This window comes from Lates calcarifer, linkage group LG21, assembly GCF_001640805.2.
Source record: "Lates calcarifer isolate ASB-BC8 linkage group LG21, TLL_Latcal_v3, whole genome shotgun sequence".
Taxonomy (NCBI): domain Eukaryota; kingdom Metazoa; phylum Chordata; class Actinopteri; family Centropomidae; genus Lates; species Lates calcarifer.
In genome coordinates, this window is record NC_066853.1 from 3,664,012 (window position 1) to 3,683,615 (window position 19,604).

The 19,604-nt window shown below is 40.1% G+C and overlaps 1 protein-coding gene across 1 annotated transcript in view; it reads right to left on the reverse strand.

Moving 5' to 3' along the window:
* Window positions 1–216: 216 nt before the first annotated feature.
* LOC108898818 (immunoglobulin superfamily member 11-like) overlaps window positions 217–19,604 on the reverse strand; it is an 89,554-nt gene continuing 70,166 nt past the window's right edge. The window contains 7 exon segments of the mRNA XM_018698886.2: window positions 217–3,755; window positions 5,212–5,359; window positions 6,208–6,313; window positions 6,315–6,331; window positions 7,871–8,026; window positions 8,619–8,826; window positions 16,004–16,167. Coding sequence (XP_018554402.1) covers window positions 3,200–3,755; window positions 5,212–5,359; window positions 6,208–6,313; window positions 6,315–6,331; window positions 7,871–8,026; window positions 8,619–8,826; window positions 16,004–16,167 — 1,355 coding nt within the window. The 3' untranslated portion in view covers window positions 217–3,199.

Here is a 19,604-nt window from a genome sequence, read left to right on the forward strand (position 1 = left end):
TAAAATACAGTAGGACGTGCCTGTGATGATCCACTTGAAAGAATATTTCTCTGTTGTTTTTTTGTTTGTTTTGCTAGATTCACCTTAAATACAGAAAGCAGAAAAAAATGCAGAAAGTTTGTGTCATGCCACGTAAACACATACACTTACTTACACACCACACACACACACACACACACACACACACACACACAAACAAATTAGCATGATTCCAGCTAGAATGTATTAACAATATTTATTCACTACAAGTTCCAGTGTTATTGTTCCTATTTCATTTCAACCCAACAGTAAGAACAAGATGTATTTTACACATATTTACAGGTTTATTGTTTTGTTTTTTTTTACTATTGGCAATATACCACAGGTCATTATTTATCTATATATACAACCCATATACCACCTTGTGTACCATATGCCAACCTATGGCCAGGGTAGAAGATGAGATGTTTATTTAATCTGGGTTACAACCTCAGTAGATTTCTACTGATTGTGCTTTCTTTCCTCCATTGCAAATAGAGAGTAGAGTTAGCATAAAATAATCTCAGCTGAGCTTTTCCAGCTTGTCATTCTCTCTGTCTGGAATAAATAAAGCCAGAAATCTTAGAAGAAAAGTTATTCTTTAAAGTCATCAGCCAGTGTTCAGGGCAGAGACACTGGGAGAGATGGTGAGAGAAATCTACACAGACAGAAGACTTTAATCTGAAAGAAAGACAGGAAGATAATGACTGATGTTTTATCTTTTGACTTCCTTCAGCCTCTCTGCATTTATAAATCAGTGTGTGAGTATGTATGTCTCGCAGACAGACTTAGCCAAAGCACCGTAGCTCTGCAACACAGTAGACAGCCTTGACAAAAGAAAAAGAGAAACAAATGATAAATATGTCTGTAAAAACAGTGAGTGGGTGTGTAGCTATGGTCAGACCTGGGTCAAATATATTCTGATGAAGAAACATGTTTATGGTTGATCTAAACTGGTACATATTGAAGTAACTAACAGAATGGTGAATAATTTAAAGAGAAAAAAAGAGAGAAAAGAAAATTTAAAACTACCATCCATTTCCATTTTGGCTTCCAGGGAAAAAAGTCAAAATTACTGTATTATCCAGGTCTGTGTCAACTACAGGCCTACACATCTGACAATGAACTAAGATGGAATAGAACCAGTGTTAACTGGTCTCAACAGGTTTATTTTTGGGACTCAATCCATAAATTTATGAACTACAGGATGACACCAATGTTATTAAAGTACAACACCTTAGCTGGTATCTATTATTCCTATTTGTCAGGTTTATTAATGATTCTTTTATCTAGAATTTCTGTATAAATTGATACCACTCTAAATTAACAGCTAAATCTCTCAACTCTGAATTTGAGTGCATCTAACATCTGCTAGGAAATGGTATGAGGACAGAAATGTCCTCCCCACGTAAAGTGTTCCTACAGTCAGTGGATGAAACAATTATAATAAAAACTGTTTTCACCATAAGTCATGAAATTAAATTTGTTAATATTGGATCACATTTTTGTAACATTAACAAAGACAAGTCTCAGTTAGATGTTAAATGCCAAAAAGCACATTAATTAAAAAAAATAAATTAGATATATAAAGAAATTAACTTTAAGAAAAGAAAAAAACACTCTTTCCAATACTGCATGTGACACACAAATAATAACACTTTAACAGTTCAGCCTGTTTTTCCACTGGTGATTTGGTTAAAATGTAAGTACAGCAGGTCAGAAACACTGATACTCTCTACCATGTACAGCATAGGTGTCTTATTTATAGTAAAACATACGGTCATTAGTGTTAAACCAAACTCTATTTACCTTAGACTTGGTAATGAAATGGTGATGCTCATTAGAAAAGGAATTCAAAAAATCCCACCACTGAAACCAATAACACAGTCTATCAAACCCAGTTTGTTGTCTAATGTAACAAAATGAACCATTTTAAAATTAAGACACGAGTTGTAAAATATGTATCAGTCAGACATGTAATGTATTTTCTTTGATTCACAATCTAGCCTACTGTTGTAGTTACATTATGTACAGTAGAAAAACTGTAGGTGTTAGCCTTTGTCAAAGGAAAAAAAATCACCTTTAAATATATATTTGTCTCTTTATAAAGCATTTATGAAATAAGACATCCTCTCATCCACGTCTTCTCAAAGCAGCACAGATGTGACATGAACCGGATTAGGACGACAGCAAAGATGAACACAGCAAAGACTATGACAATATCCATCTGCAGGTTCAAGTTTAAATCAGGGGGCAGTAGTGTGCAGTTTTTCTCTGAAAATCCAGCACTTGTACTATCTTTAAATATCACCAGTGTTTTGCATGTGCACAGAAGTTTTGATTTATGTTGTATGGGTAAGCATTTTATTAGTAAGACTCAGTTATTCTTCATAAGACAGTTTGATATAAAATTGCTCTGAAAAGTGCAAAAAAAAATGAAAATGTATGCATTCAATGAAGTAAAGTATACTATGTGATGTATTGCAATAAACCCTTCTCTCTAAGCTTCTAAGGCCATTTTAACCTCCATTATCTCATTATTATACTTTCATCCTTTATGTTTCTTCCAAGAGACATTTAAACATTCACTTTTTCAATGCATACTCCTCATCTTCGCTATCATTACTGCCAATCAAAATTACAACTGTGAGAAGAAATCATTAGAAATAATATGGACATCATTTGTCATCCTAAAAGAAGGGAACACATGCATTTATGCGGGAATCCAAGCTCACCTCTCTCTGACCATGCAGTGTGGACACACTGAGATGAAAATGCCTTGTGTTGCTTTGAGTCCAAAAAACACAATCATCACAACGATCCAGCCCTGAATAAGATCTGGGAATCCAGGTTCTGCAGGAGAATTCACTTGTGAAACCATCCAAGTGGTTGAAAAGTAGTTCCCCCCGCATCCACCAATACAGCCCATCCAATAAGGGGATGATCAAATTCCATGTACGGTCCTGTCCATCAAGGAGTTGGCATTAAATGAACTCTGCACTGTAAAATCCCAGTTTGTATTGAGATAAAAAGGTCGAGACATACAGAAAGACACAGCTGTAAAGGGCAGTGGGCTGCTTCAGCCCATATTCAGTCTGTTTTCCATCAATGGATTTCAAACATCACAACCAAACACTCAGGTAGTCTTGTTTTCAAAGCTAACAGTTTACCAAATCAGATTTCAGACCAGCGAGCCTGCTCTGCTCTGAGCAGGCACCATGACAGGCACTGCCCCCATCCGTTCCAGTGTGGCCTGGCTCACAGCGTAGGAGTGTGTGTGTTGCCCATGTGTGGACGTCACCACAGGTTTGAGGCTCACAGAGCCATTGCTGCGCACCATGGTGGGAGGGGATGGGGCAGAGTTTGTTGTGACCACCAGAGTCTTGGGAGGTGGGAGCGTGTGGCTGCCATTGGCAAATGATGTTGTTGTTGCTGTTGTGGGCTGCGCATGGCGGGACAGTGGTGCTGAGCCGGGTGCTGTGACCACCGTACTGTGGCCGTGTCCTGCATTCTGGGCCTGTCCGTGCCCGTGTGCGCCATGGGCAGCAGTGGAGAAGGTCTGACGTGTGTCTCCATTGTAGCGAGTGTAGGAGTTGGTGTCATAGTTGGGTTTGGGGTTGTGCCAGTAACGGCTGTTGTATGTGTTGGTAGATGTCAGTGTATCGTTCTCTGAGGATGAGGCGTCTGCGTGGAAAGCCTTCACTGATGATGATCTCTTAGGAGGAAGGTCATCCTCTCTGAGATTTCAAAGAGAGGTCAGTTGCTATGGTTGGAAAAGACACCTGCTCCTTTAAATTCAGCACCTGCGTCCTGTTTATTAGGATCTAACTCTGCAGTTCCATCAGCTCTGTGAAGCATTTTAGCATCTCTCAGCTGATTCTTGGTTTTACAGCAGACAACTTTAATGTTGTAATGTAAGGCTAAGGTGATTATATGTCTATATTATATTATATTATATTATATTATTATTAGTAGTAGTAGTAGTAGTAGTCTTTTTCTTTGTTATGGAACATTTAAATTTAATTGCACTAATGGTTATTAGTTGTACAAAATTCCAAAAAAGCCCCCCAAAAATTAACAACAACAACAACAACAATAATAATAAAGCTCATTAGAAATACAATAAATAAATAAATACTCTGACTCCTTGATACTTTTTCACTGACTGGAGTGAATGTTGTGAAGATGTCAGTAATATAAGAAGTGATAGCAGTAAGATTGGCAATTAGTTCGTCTTCAAATATTTAGCACAAATCCTCTATGAATCATTAAAAATTAAAAGAGCTTCTCTGTGAAGTCAAGTTGCAACACACATAGAGAACTTAAAATTCTACTTATATATTAATTTTTACTCTTAGAGCTCTCTGGCCCCTGTCAAACACAACAGGTGCTCATAATAACTGGAACACCTGTGCAAGTAATGCAATAGCAACAAAGGTGCCAAAAACTGCAATCTTTCATGGTCCAAAAGAGAAAAAAATAACAGAAACTTTAAAGGTGGGATTTGTTACCCAGCTATTGTCTTTAGTATTGTGTTCGCCTGTTGCAGTCAATCTTACAATTAAACTTCATTTGATGTCAGTCAGTCAATTTCAAATGAATATACAGTTCATCTTCTTTGTTGCTTTTAAGTTGCTCTCTGAATCATTGCTAATACATATATACTCTTTAAATGAGGAGTCATTCGGGGCAGTTTTGCTCCTGATATATTGGACTGTAATAAAATATATTCATTTTGATTTTCTGTTAGTGGGGAGAAGCAGAGCCATGGAAGTGGAAACAGTGAATGCTGGATTGTAGTTGAGCCCAAAATGAAGCAGATGTTATTCGAATCAACCAAAGCCTCAGATATCTGAGAGATCAGTTATCTTCCAAATGATTCATGGAGTGATTTAGGGGAGAAATGGCAGCCCATTTAAACAACTGACAAAGCTTCACAGACTGTTGGAATAGACAAATTAACTAATGATAATAAATTATAATAAATTAGATAAACTTAAGCTGAATGCTCCAAACTTTAAATCACATTTATACTCCTGGGTTTTTTTCTTTGAGACTGCAACAATGACAGGCGTATTATTCTACAATAGAAAACACAAAGCTGCTGCTATACCTCATCATCTCAAGTTTTAAAATAGAGTAGTTGCACTGGAAACTACAGCAGCTTTTAGTTGCAAAGGGCCAATGACCAACCTGATCTCATTGGGAATCTCCTCCTCGTCGTATTTGTTCTTGTTCTTCCAGTAGAAGAGTGTGACCACCACTAAGAGGGAACAGATGATGACAGCCAGGACTCCTGTAGCAATGGTCCCTGCTATTAGACCTACACTCTGAGGTTGTGCTGCAAGAAAGAGAGATAGGAAGGGAACATTTCACAAAACTTTACCATATGATGGACAGAGTACCACAGTTTGTTGTACAATAGTAAGAGTGTGTCTTCAAGTCCAAAAATATTCATACAGCAAGGAAAGAATGGAGACAGAGAAATCCAGTTCTACTTTGAATATGTGATGAATATGATTTCACATGGTTTTAAATAATGAACCCCTGATACACTAAACTGTCCACTACTATCACATGTCAGGTTTCAATGCCCTCCTGCGACACCTTTACACATGACAAAAAATAAACTTACATCTAAGAGTATGTGCTTGGCCCTTTTCCAGTAAAACTCAGATATAGGAATGGAACAGAACAGTTTTGAGTAAAACCTTGTTTTCCTTGAGTCCCACTGTTGTCTCTGTCAACTCAGCACTCAGACAGTACATTTCTGACACTGAGCGTAGGCCTGTCACACATTGTCAGATTAAAAAAAAACAATGACTGAAAACCATGTTACAGCCCTTCCTGTCAAGCTTTCCAAACTGTCTGACCCTGTATGACCTGAGCCAACTCTCTGTCTTTTTCTGATTGGTGTCAGATGTGGGGCGTGCTGCTATCTGCAAGATGTTCTGGTGTTGTCCTTTGTTTGTTTGGTTGCTTTTCTGCTTATCTGTCTGTTTGACATGTCTCATTCATGGAGAAAGCTTCTAACTTTATTCCCATCTGTCAGTGTTTGAGTGAGACGAGGAGACAGCTTCTCCATCTATAAATGTGCACAAACTCAGCCATGTGTCAGTCTGCCTGTATATGTATAACAGTGTCACGTAGAGCCAGCTGTGAAAAAGCAGTGTATTTGAGCATACTTACGTGCTACAACCTGCAGGTTGAGCAGACAGGTGCTCTTGCCAATAGCATTGCTGGAGGTACACTGGTAGAGTCCTGAGGTGCTGGTGCTGATGTTTCTCAGCGTGACAGGTGCCCTGCATCTGGTCTGGAAGAGACACACACAGAGGCACATAGTAATTAAAGTGACTTAAACACAAATACATTGGACACATGCAGCACAATGTTAACATACTGTATGACCCAGTGCATGTCAAAAACAATGCAGAAAGAGTGCAAAATATGACAGAGTTAAAAAAAACAAAAAAACAAAAAACGTGACATTTGTTTCATTTTTAATACTAATAGTGTGTAAAGTATGACAATACATTCAACTGAACTACTGCTACTACCATCTACCAATAGAGGGTGCTATGTACCTTTAATAGAGGGCATACAGGTGATGAAACCTGTGCAGTAAAAAAAGTAAAACTGCAGTTCCCTTTCTTTCATAAATGATGAATAGGTTGAGTTGTGAGCTTAGAGTCACTGGGATGTACACTACTGGACTTGAAAAGGCTTCAACATTTCCTGGATATCTGAGTCATATGAAGGGATCCAGATTTTCACCTGTTCTCTTGACAGCGAAGTGACAGTTGTCACTGCTGTATATGTCAAACTTATCACACAAAGAGATAAGAGTGACATCAGCTCATCCAGGGTATCATTTCAGTTTCAATCAAATGCAAACAGCAGAGGATATACTCAAATATTTCAAGAAGCATACATGAATACCACTTGGTTCTTTAATGTAAGAGGTCATACATTTCAAGGTTTCCAGGTGAGAACAAAAACCACCAAGACAGGAGACAGATTCGAAGAGTGCAACTTAAATAATTCATTATTAGTAAGATAGTCCTAGTAAAAGTTGAGCTGAAATACCTCTATAGACTGTGAATGATAAGTGGTGGTGATTCGTGTCACAGGTTCTCACAAATGCTGATAACTGACAAACACAACAAGCTCTGTAGCTGAATTTACAATTATTATTAGATTTACAGTGCTTTCCCATTGTCTATAGTGTTTGTCTTTATATGAAAAAACTGCAGCTTTATTGTTGTGGAAATCTGCTATCTGCAACTGATATGACCCCTTTGTATATTAGCCTGCTATTGACCAGTAGTGTACAAAGATAATGAAGATAATTTGATGGCACAATGGGCAGAGCTGGAAAAAAAAGGAGAGTCCACTACAGTAGATCTCTGATGCTGAAAACCAACTGCAACTAATACACCTGCTCCTGAGAGTAGCTGGATGAATGTTGGGTCGCTACTTAGCTAAAGTTGAAGCAGTATGGTCAGAGTGATTGCACCAGTCCAGCTGACACAACTGTTCTTAGCACTGGTATTCAGCATGAGAGATGCCACAAAACCAACACTTTGCTCATACACAAACACATTCCTAAAACACAGACACACAGTCATTCACAAATTCACATGGTTTGAATCACTCCATCCATCCATCCATCATCACCCCTCGGCAGGATCAGAGGAGGGAAACCTTCGGGCGGGCGGTTGTTTGGGCCTGGCACATGACAGGTGGCGGTGATGGTGGGATTGTTGCTGAGTCTCAGCTAAACTATGTGTGTGAGATTTACCAGCGAAGGTGGGGCAAAAGGGAACTCCGATGGCCAGCTTGTTTGTTATACCTTGCATGGCGTTGTGCGGCAGCTTGGGCAGTGTGTCCAGCTTCTCCCAGGAGTAGGATGGCGTGGGAATACCTTCCTCTGAGCTGCAGAGCAGCATGATGTCACTGCCTACATCCAGTGTGCCCTGGATTCGACATGCTGGCACCGAGGGGGGCACTGGCAGATGGAGAGAGTGGGCGGTATCATGTTAACCACTTTACAAAGCAAATTTATCGTTTTTCTAATTGCAGAGGAAATTATATATTCAAAAAGCTTAAGAAAATCATGTTTCCAACAGTGCATACATGCTGCTTAAAATTGTGTCTGAAAGGATTCTTTGAGTTACTTACAAGCTGAAAAATAAACTCTCAGTCTCCTACAATTTACAACTGTGTTTAAAATGTTATTGCCTAACTTTCTGTAGAGCTCTGCATTTGGCAGGAAATCCTCCAAATTAGGGGCCAAATGGACCAAGTTTCAGACAGTGAAATACTAAAACTGACATGTAAGCAGGTTGAAAAGCAGTTGCCCTTGCAAATTTGAAATAAAATAACATGTGCTATTTTCTTTCTTTGTTCTTAACTATCACCTGAGACATATTTTGGCCAGATTTAGATGGTCTCAGTTAGGGGAAATATGACCAAAGCATATAAAACGTTTACAGTAGGTGCAGCTTTATACCTGCTGTCTTTCAGTGTAAAAAACTATTCTTATGGGTCACTGAAAAAATAAAATTAGATGAATTATCTGTGGAGATGTGGTTAGTTACCCAACACAGTGAGCCCGATGACGCCGATGTTGCGCCCCCCTCTGTCTGGGAGGTTGTTGACCAGGCACTGGTAGGTCCCAGTGTCGGACAGCTGGGTGTTGTTGATGAAGATGGAGGCACTTGTGCTGGGCATGGTGGCCACGAAGCCCACACGACCGTTGAGGTGGTTGGCGAGGCTGAACACCTGGCCACCCTGGTAAATTATCACCTGGATTGAGACATCACGGGGAGGGGAAGAAAGGGAAGAGAGAGGCAGAAGGTGGGAGATGGAGAGAAAGACAGTTAGAGGACATGGATTGGTAAATGGGAAGGAAGGAAAGTGATATTGGTCAAAACAAGGTTGAGGGAAAGGATATGGGGAAAAAGAAAAGAGAAATAAATATTGAGGATCAGCAACTCATACATCAAAACATCTAAATATGGTATTAATCTTTTGATGATTACTGTAGTTAAAAGAACTCAATACTTTCTGTCATTTGAAGGTTCTGTAAATGAGTATGAATTGTAGACATTTCTTTTTTTGACTGTTCCAAACATCTCTCACTAGAGGGAGATCTAGTTCTGCTAAGATGCTGAAATATAGTTTGGCCGTGGACAGTTTTATGTTGTTAGGAAAAAAAAAAAACCCAAACAAACAAACAAACAGACAGAGAGACAAAATAAAAAACCTTTTATTTGTAAGTGGTCCTTTCTAGCTCAGTGGGTAAATTCTAGGGTAAGGAGTATATACTAAAGTATGCTTTCATGGTACTATAAGGCTCTTCAGATAAAAGCATCCACTAAATGGTATGCATAATTGAAAACATTTTAACTTGGAAATATATAAACTGCAATCTGATGAATCCAAGAGAAGCAAGAAGTGCAGCACACTGCTGCACAAGGATTCAAATCCAGCGAGAAATTCAACCAAAACCTCAGTGACCTTTAGGAATCATCATAGTGAGAAGACACCTGTACAGATGAATTCGCACCTTCAGGCTGAGGTAAGCTTGTCTCAGGTCGAAATTAAAGAGCAATGAAAGATTGGTTTGTGGAAAAGCTTCCCTCAGGCTTCAAACTTGGTCTGAACAGCTCGTTTGTGAGGCCGAGCCACATGCAAAACAGCTCTCACCCCTCAGCTGGGCCCACACAAAAGATGAAGAGAACACACACAAGCGCATGGTATGCACGCACAAGTCTGGCGCACACACGCATGCGTGCACACGGACTCACACGCAAACACGCACACACAAGGCATGGAGGGGAATCAGAGGGGCTATTCACTTTGGTGAAAAGAGCCCTCATTGAACTGTTCAAAGACCCAGGCAGGGAAACAACCAGCAGTGTGTGTGTGTGTGTGTGTGTGTGTGTGTGTGTGTGTGTGTGTGTGTGTGTGTATCCATGGGAGTGATAGCTGTGATGAAAGTGCAGGAGTGTGTATGTGACTGTGTCCTCCGCCACTGCTTAACGGTTGTAAATTGCACGGCTGCAATTTCCTGAGTGCAGTACGCTCGCTTTGTCCTCTTATGTGCAGATGAATAGGCAGCTCCTCAGCTGTGATGAGAGCCTGCATCTCCTGCGTGTGAGTGTGTGTGTCTGTGTGTGTCTGTGTCTGTGTTTTAGTGTCTCAGTGTAGATTCATTTACTCATGGAAAGTGCATCAGTTTTGAGTTGTGCATGTGCAAATGTGTGTGATTGTTCTGCCACAGTAACTGTTTCTCAGTCTAATACTGTCTGTCCACTCTTTTCCTGTCAAATCTTTTTTTTTCCAGATTCCTGTCTATCTGCCTCTGCCTGTATACCACTCTGTTTCCGTCTCTAACACCGGTATGACCTGGCTTGACACTCCTGATGACCTGACATTATAATCTGCATGCTCAGTGAAAGTGATCCAATCAATCGGCCTCACATGCAATGTTCTGTTTGTGTGGGTTTGTGTGTGTGCATGAATGAGCAGAGGATTAAAGGAGGCTCTAACCTGTGTGGTATCTTACACCTGTCCCTGCTTTTTTGTTTTTTTCCCCTGCTTTCCTGGTTTTAATTTTCCGACAATTAAAAAAAGGGGAGAAACATAGAAGAAGACATCAGGGTCAATATGTCAAAAATACTGTATGGGACACATAAAAGTGCTCTCTGTGTGTAATTTCCAGCTTAAAATTCCACTTATTTTCCACACTTTGTGTCTCTGTCCAGTGTGTTGAATCACATCTATGTGTGTGTGTAAATCACCTCATCCTCTCGCGTGACCTGGTTGGCTTTGTAGCTGTACGCAGGGAGAAAAGAGGTCATGGCTGGCACTCAGATGGCGGATGGCCCTAAGAACTCTAGCTGGACTAGCTGGATGCCCCACTCCACTTCATCCTTTCCCTCCTAAAATCCTACACACATAACAGTACAAGCATCTTCCTTCACTCTACTATATCCTTAGTCTTCTCTAGCTCTATGATCTACCCTGTAAGTGTGAGCCACAATCAAATGCACACAGTAAACCTTCACATATTCTCCGTCACTGTACCAGTCTCATGACCGTAGCCTACTTCTGACTGACCCCAAGGGCCCTGTTGGCCCCAGACACAAGGGAGACTGCCATCGCCTCTATAAACCCTGAATAATTCTCTAAACCCCTACAGTCTCCCTTCAATTTACTGACTGTAAGCTGCCACTGTCCTCTGAGACATATTCAGAACATAACAGATATAATGTGTACTGTGTATGTATTTCCAAAGCATGCAATAATTGTTTAGACTGATGCTGTGTCTTTTCTTGATGATGCATTCAAGACTCTGTAATAATCAGTCATCTTTGTTTGTAAAGTTATGTTCTTCTTAATGTTTTCATTGGGAGTACTGATATAAAAAGTCTGACTGTTGGTCAAGCCAAATCAGGTCAAGTTGATTTGTGTTGCCTGGTATCGTGTCTCAATGGGCTTTTCAGACCTATATTAGCAACAGTTTCTGACCCAGTCCAAGACAAGGGGAAAAACAAAACAAAAACACCTATCGTTTTAATACATAGAGAAAAAATGGAAGAACCCTCGGGAGATGAAATTCAAAGGGAAATTCCATTTCCTCAGGCAGCTGGGGGTGGAATAGGAGCCGTAGGTGGGAAACAATGAAGGAAATAAAGAGAAAGTTGGAACAAACTGTAGAAATACAAAATACAACAATAGGTATAAAACTGATAGAATGATACTGTAATGAATTGAATACCAATGTGGCCATGAATATGTGCAGTAGGGGTATGAGGAAAGGGTAGCCTCTGAAAATTTAAAGTTATCTGCTGAAAAACACTGCATCCTTTTGTTATGCTGTCACATGACCACATCCTAAAAAAAAGTTTCAAAAGCATAATGTGAATTCAACCGGTGCATACAAATAATGAGTTTTATTACAATGAATTTACTGACAAACAACAATTCATAATATAGACAAAAAAAGACAAATTGATCTGTGTGCAGGATGGACACACACAAGCAAGTTTTAAGCAACTTTTCATGGCAAGAGAATTTTCCCTCAGTATACTTTATAATCAAAGTCAAACTTTATGATCCCAGCAGGGGGAATTTGATTGCAGCCTGCAAATTTTTCAATCAACTCACTTACTGTATGCTTACAGTAAGTACACTTGATCTAGGAGTTTAAAGTGTGCAATATCTCAAAGGGTGTGAGTGATCTGGATTTGGAGCAATCAGGGTAGGTTAGTCATCTGTGTCCTTGAACTGAAGGTTATGGGTTCAGATCCTCATAAAAGGCTGGATTAGCCCTGCTGAAAGGTCCTTAAGAAACACACTGAAACCATACTGGTGAAAATGACAATGCACCTCCACCCTGGAGGTAGGTGAGCAAATAAGAAAAGAATCCTTCTGTGCGGATCAATAGAAGGTATCACATTATTACATCTGAGAGGATAAGTTGAGACTGAGGTTATGAACTGTAGTTTAACCTCTCTCTGACATTTCCACAGGAAGGATTTCCAGCCTCAGAATAAACAACATGCCATTTCTGAATATGACTGAAATGGGTCCTTGTTCATTTTCTTTGATGTGTCCAGCAAAAATTGTTTAGACTTGAATGGGGCAACAAAGAGAGCAAGAGGTCACATTTTGAGGGTATGTGAATGCAGCATCTATTTTATCCATCCTCTGGCAGATTGTTTGGTTCAGATAAGGATCAGAATCTGATCATCTAAAATACTATGACAGATGTTCTCAATTACAGATTAACATCATTTCTGCACCACAGATTCTCTATGACCTCAATTTCACTAGAACCTCATTTCACTCAAACTGCAGAGTTTGAGTTAAAAAAAAAAAAAGAAGAAGAGAGAAATCAACAAACAGTTCCCTTTCCAGGAAATGATGAAGACATATTAAATTTATTTTCAGTCTGAAAATAATTTAGAAGTGACACTAGAGAAAGTTTTCATCAGTCCTAGAGTGATACAACTTTTTCCACAACTTTCTCTCATCAGCTAGAACAAGTAAGGAGAATATGTGGCAAAATTGGATTTTAGAGGATCGCAGGCAACATGGACAATATTAAACTACCAGACTTACAAGTGAAGAAATGTCTCCAAAGAACTGGATATATATTTTTCATGTATCAACTAGTACGATCACAACAACAAAATCAGTTTTAGGAATTAGTTTCACAGGTGGTGTGAGAGAAGAATGAATCTGGAGCTTTTATTAGAGCATAAATTACACCGCTATCCAGCAAACAGTTTAAAGAGGATAAACAACAGCTCGGAAACATAAAACCATTGTGTAGTTGTGTGTGTATATATGTGTTTGAGTGCGTGTGTGTTCATGTGGATTATCTCACACCTAACAGCCCAGAGGAAAGAGGTCAGGACATTTGATCACAACAGTATGATGGACAGATCACATATACAGAACACAGCAGCATAAACTTGCATACACACCCAAACACGCACACAAACAAAATATTAAGAAAGGACAGATGATATTACTTAAGAGAACAAGCACCTAAATTGACTCCAGATGCACCGAGGTGGACAACTGCACTCATAAAACAAAATATATGAAGCTCATATTTGACTCATTAAGTTCTATAGCCTGTACTGTGGAGTCATCCATGTAGGCTTGAGGCTGTAAAGCACAGGATGAGGTTTAAACACTATAGTAAGTCAAGCATCAAGCAAAATATATAATAGGATTAATCTGGGCTACAACAAACAGCCGAGCCCGCACTCAGAGAAGACCTCTAACAGTGTCTGACAAATAAGCTGCATCGTTTACTGCAGTCCCACCTAAACACGGTATTCAAATGTGAGCAGAGAGAGATCTGATCGGTCAGAGTGCGCGCGCTAAAGTGCTAACACAGGTTATGAGGGTGTGGAAGCGTTCAAAGTTCTGTTCAGTAATTCTTAATGGCTTTTAGCATCAACTGTAATCATTCATGACATTCTCTTCCTCTAAAATGACCTTGTACTTGTGCTGTCGCTCCACGCAGCACTTTATTCCTGTGCTCACTTTTCAGACAGCTCACCAATTTGATGCACGCAACCTGATGGCAGAGATGTTCACACAATATTGGTTTTGTCTTGTGTTTGAGTATTGAGAGTGTGTGTGTGTGTGTGTGTGTGTGTGTGTGTGTTGCTGCATGGTGTGTGTGTGAGTGTAACTTTAAATATGGTGTAAATGAGGTGTTTGTGACAATCCACACTTTAAAAACTTGTGTGTGTGCATCATTGCACTTTCACAACGATCTCATATATGATGTAATACAGTGAGAAGGTATAGCATGACATGTGATGCATCCTTCGTCGTGTATCAGCTCCCATCATCACTTGCCTGGCATCTAAAAGTCACATGTATTCAACCATGACTAAGTGTCGCTATGTGATGGTGTTCACTGTTGAAAGTAGTTTTTTATGTGTGTGTGAAGACAAGAGTAAAAGCCTTTATCTGCAGGTGTGCACATAAAAGCATCGCTCTATGATGCGAGCATCTCTGAACATGTGGAAATATGCATCTTGTTTTTACATTTTCATGGTGCACTCTGAATGCATGTATGTGTGAAGCCGGTAAATTGTATATAAGCCCTGCGTGTATGCATGGGGAGCTGCACTACATTTGGACCAGCAGTCTGTCCAATGCCAGTTTGCCTGTGTGTATTTGTGTGTGTGAGCGTGTGTATGTGTGTGTAGTGAGAACAGCTGCGATATAGAGCCCGTCGTGGGCGTGAGATAATTAGTGCAGAAGATGATTGTATTATTTGGACGGCCGACCAGCGCCGGAGTTCAAAGTGAAGGGAGGCAGGTGAGCTTGTACGGCCTGCAGCTGCATGTTAAACAACTCAAATGGAATCACAGAAATCCGCAAAGGGGGAGGAAGGGTGTGAGAGAGAGAGAGAGAGGAGGGAGGGAGGGAAGGTGAGAGAAAAACAGAAAGATAATAACAGTAGCAGGCCAGGAGGGGATGATGGTGAGAAGCCAGTGAGACAAAATTAGTGCCAATAAGACATAACTAAAATATAAATCATGCAGTATTTTTATGTGAAAATGAAACTGTTACCAATGTTCCAAACAATATTCACAACAATAACATGACCTTTGTTTTAAAGCTAGAGAAGTGCCACATGACACTGCAGGCTACAACAGAATTTAGAAAGTGATAGGATTATCTAGACTATGGACACACTTTAGGCTTACTACTACAGCTATATTACTATAGTCATCTAATATACATACCTGACTAATGTCCTAAAGGTGCGTTCAGATGCACCAGAAAGAGAAATGTTATGTCTTTGTACAAAGGCCCCTGCACATTTGGCAAATGCTAGAACAGGTTTTCTTTAGTGATCATCACTATGAGCAAGACCCATTACAGTCATGTAACTGCGCTGGAGGTCCCTCAAGCCCCAGAGATCCTCTCTGTGGATGCATTGTGCTAATTTCTCACATTTTTAAAGTAGAACAAATGTGTTCTCATCTAAATTTTGCCTACTTACCTCAACCTGTGTCTATTCGCCTGTCTCCAGATTGTTGCACTGACTGTCTATGTATTTAGTGCAACCTCTGAAATTCTCTTAGCACTGCATCTGAGCACACCTTAGTACAGATCAAGAGTAACATCTTGTGTACCTGTTTTGACTGAAAGGTTGGCCATCCACATGATGCATACACAATAATGGTGCATTAGAACATAAGTTAGATACATACATCTAGTGTAATATTAGTGTCTCAAAATAGTGCAAAGTGGCGCTGGCTGTTTATTGACTCACAATCCAAACATCAATATAATTACCACCATCACAACAATAGTCTCATCAAAGTGTCTGCTAAGTCCAAATATCAAGAATATGTTTTTTTTTTTTACACTTAATGAATTTAGCCAAGACACTCCTCTGTCACTGCAAGGGAATGAGTGATGTGAACTGTACCTGTTCTGGCTGGTTGGCGTTGGACAGCGGTATCACCATCCAGATGATGTTGAGGTTGTTGAGGGCAGCACTGGTGGTGAAAGAGCAGGGCAGGATGGCTGCTTGGCCGCGGGCCACCTGAATACTGCTCTGGGACACCGTCACATCCAGCGCCCGCACACACACTGCAGGAGCAAGGAGGGAGTGATTAGAGTCTTGATACATGGTAGATAAGCACATATAGGACCAAGGTGCAAACAAATAAAGCAAGAGAACAGAGAGAGAGGAGCAGATGTGTAAATGTAGCAGTCACACCTCCCAACAATTGCACCTTGTACAGTCTCTCCTGTAAATCTTTCCACTTTGTAAGAGAAGCTAGATTGTCAAGTTCAAAGTCTTTCTGCAGGCTATTTGATCACCTGCATCAATGACATTGGAAAACTTGCCCTTAGAGAGTCAGAGACAGAGAGAGAGAGACAGACACAGAGGTATGTCAAGTAATAATGAGCAATACCTCTGTCATGTACACCTAAATGTACAATACTTTTAAAAGCAAAAAGTCATGTTTAATCTCTCGGTGCATCCTTACTCTGCTGCCTTTTCATCTACCCGGCAAAGCAAACATGATTTCTGAACCAAGCTCCTCTTTTGAAATGCTCTCGGCAGCTAAACAAACATCTAGACCACACTGTGAAGGATCACATGAAATATGTAATAGTTAAATGGGGAAATATGATAGGCTGTCTCTTGAGTTATTCATTTCCTAAAACAATTTGCTTCCTGCTGCTTTCATGGGAACACAGTCTGTATCAATACGTACAAAATGAACATGACAAGTGGGGATAGTAATGGTTATCTATCTACTATTTGCTGCTGCTTCTTGTGTGCATACAGTGTACTAAACAACCATGAAAGCTTGTTCTCTAGTGCAACAAATGTTTACCCTCTGAAACTAAGGAACCAAGGAGCTGTTCTCCTCATCTGGACTCAGCTGTCAGCCATAACAGACCCACAGAGACAAATATGTACATGCTGCATCCTATTTCTAGACCAGCTAAAGACATTACAGCCTAAATTGAGTTAGATCTCCCCCGCAAGCATGTATCCATGTCCAAAAACCCCAGTGGGAAGTAATCTTATCTAAACATGGTGAGGAGGATGATGCCAGTGATATGATTACAGATAATTGATCATGTCCTGTGAATCGTCCTTGTTAGTGATAATGTAAGATGATGATCTTGCCATAAGCCAATAACAGAAACCACCAGCATGTCATTTGTGTGGTGTGTAGGAGTCAAGCCAGATGTCAAGTGCAAGCAATGACCACCTTGCAAAACAAAATATATATAATACCAAATTATCTGTATTATCTTTGGGTCACAAAATATAGGCATTTTCCATCTGCTAAGAATGTCAGGCCACATTTCTGCCGAGTTTGGGTTTTGCTTATCGCTGTCATATTCTAGCTGACAGACTGCCTGTTGCTCTCTCTATGTCTGTCCGTAACCTGCTGGACTTCCTACGCTTCCTCTCTGTTGGCAGACAACACACACCCTGCGGGCTCACTGCTGGTGCAAGGGAGATAGGCAGTGCTTGAACCACTCTGCTCAGTTATTTTTTATAGAGATATATTCATGAAAAGACTTCACATACATTATGCAAGAAATTGAACTTGAAGGCATTATATTCCATTGAAATGTCAATATGTATCATTTACAGTTGTAAGATTCATCACTGTAACTCAAATGCTTGAATGATAAGACTGTACGTTATGCAGCAGGACAGTGTCCTCAGCATGTATGTCACAATGCAGCTAATGAGCTCCCATCACCTCTTACGACATCTGCGATCAGACCATCATTATAAATACAATGAATAACAAACTCTTAGATCTCTAATCTGATCTTTATCTATCCTCTGTGTACACAGTGTTCACTTCCTGCACAGAATCAATCTACTGTATGTTCTTATTGGAGGATTAACAGTGAAGAGGAGGAAGTTCTTACAAAAGGTTACAACCTTAACAGAATGTGCGATTGTATTGGCAGCATGAGATCAGTCTAAGTGTTTATTTTTTACAACTACATAGATAGAAAAGTGCTAGATTTAGGGAAGAAGAGAGATGAAGCCTGAGAAAGAAAGAAAGAAAGAAAGAAAGAAAGAAAGAAAGAAAGAAAGAAAAAGAAAGAAAGGTCCTGGAGGAATGAAGATAGAAGGAGCATCTTATCATCTCTAAGCCTCCTCCAAGGCAGCAGTCTCTCAAGCCCACAACAGCTGGAGGGCTCATTTCAAAACACTGGATTAGGGAACCTCTGTGCACAGAGCCTGTAAGCTCCCAAGACCAAAGAGGAACACACACACACACACACACACACACACACACACACACACACACACACGCACATTCACACACACACACACACACACGCACATTCACACACACACACACAAAATCACAAACAAGCACTCACACACATGCTGCAAACATATGCACACATACAGTGCATACAGCGCACACATATGCACACATGCCCTCTTGACTCACAGGCTCACACATGACATACCACCCACTATCATGCACACAAACTCGAACTCATCAGAGTATGTCATTGGTGACATGTACAGTAGCTCTTTAGGGACACATGTAAAAGACAGAGACTTGAAGAGGTCGACCACTCACCAGCTAAACTGAGGCATTGCTTGGCATTGCCTCATTATTGCACACACTTCTGCCAAAGCTTTGCGCCAGCTCTTCAGCTCTGCACATGAAGCATGTCCAGTAGACAACTGCTTTTCCATAATACATAATGTAAAAGGTTTGATACGTGAGGGATGAATGGTGAGCCGCTCATTGTCAAATAAGACCACCCTGATAAAAAATTTATACGCTACTTTATGATGTTGTGTATAAAATATGATGCAGTGACATTATAAAAAACGAAGAAACACTGCGACTGAGGTGGTACGTTACATTATGTAATCACCAGCTGACCACAATGAAGTACACTGATTTTAGGAAATGGCCTCAAAGAAATAACCAGGTTTTAAACCAGTAGTTTTGTTCCTGTCTAACATGCTTCTTTACCATTCTTGCCCAAGGCTGAGTGTAGCACAAAGTTCTGCGGTCTTCATTTCTCCAGGCTGAAGTGCATAGGTGTGATGTAAATGAGCTGTCCATCTCTCTGGGTTTACTATCCAAGTCTTTCCATTTTTCTGTCAGCAAACATCTTGTTCCCTCCTCCTTTCACTTCCAGCCCTGAGCTGCCCTGAAGGCACAGCTCAGCAGGACCCAGACCAGCCTGACTGACAGGAAACAGCAGAAACTCTTGATGCTAGCTCTCCCTGATGCTGACCGTCAGTTATGTATTAGTAAAATGCTGCATTGTCACATTTATTACATTACTGTGGGATGTTATTCCCACAATGTTCACATCATCTTTTGACAAAACTTTGGGATAATTTGGTCAAGTCCTACTGATCAAATTTAGTGATCAAAATAAGATTTGCATCAGAAAAAATATGTTAATTATAGCGGCTATTTAAATAGAGATAAGCAAAATTAACACTTTACTGTTGACACAGTTTGCAAAATTTAGAGAACTGGCAAGACATCAGTTTATCT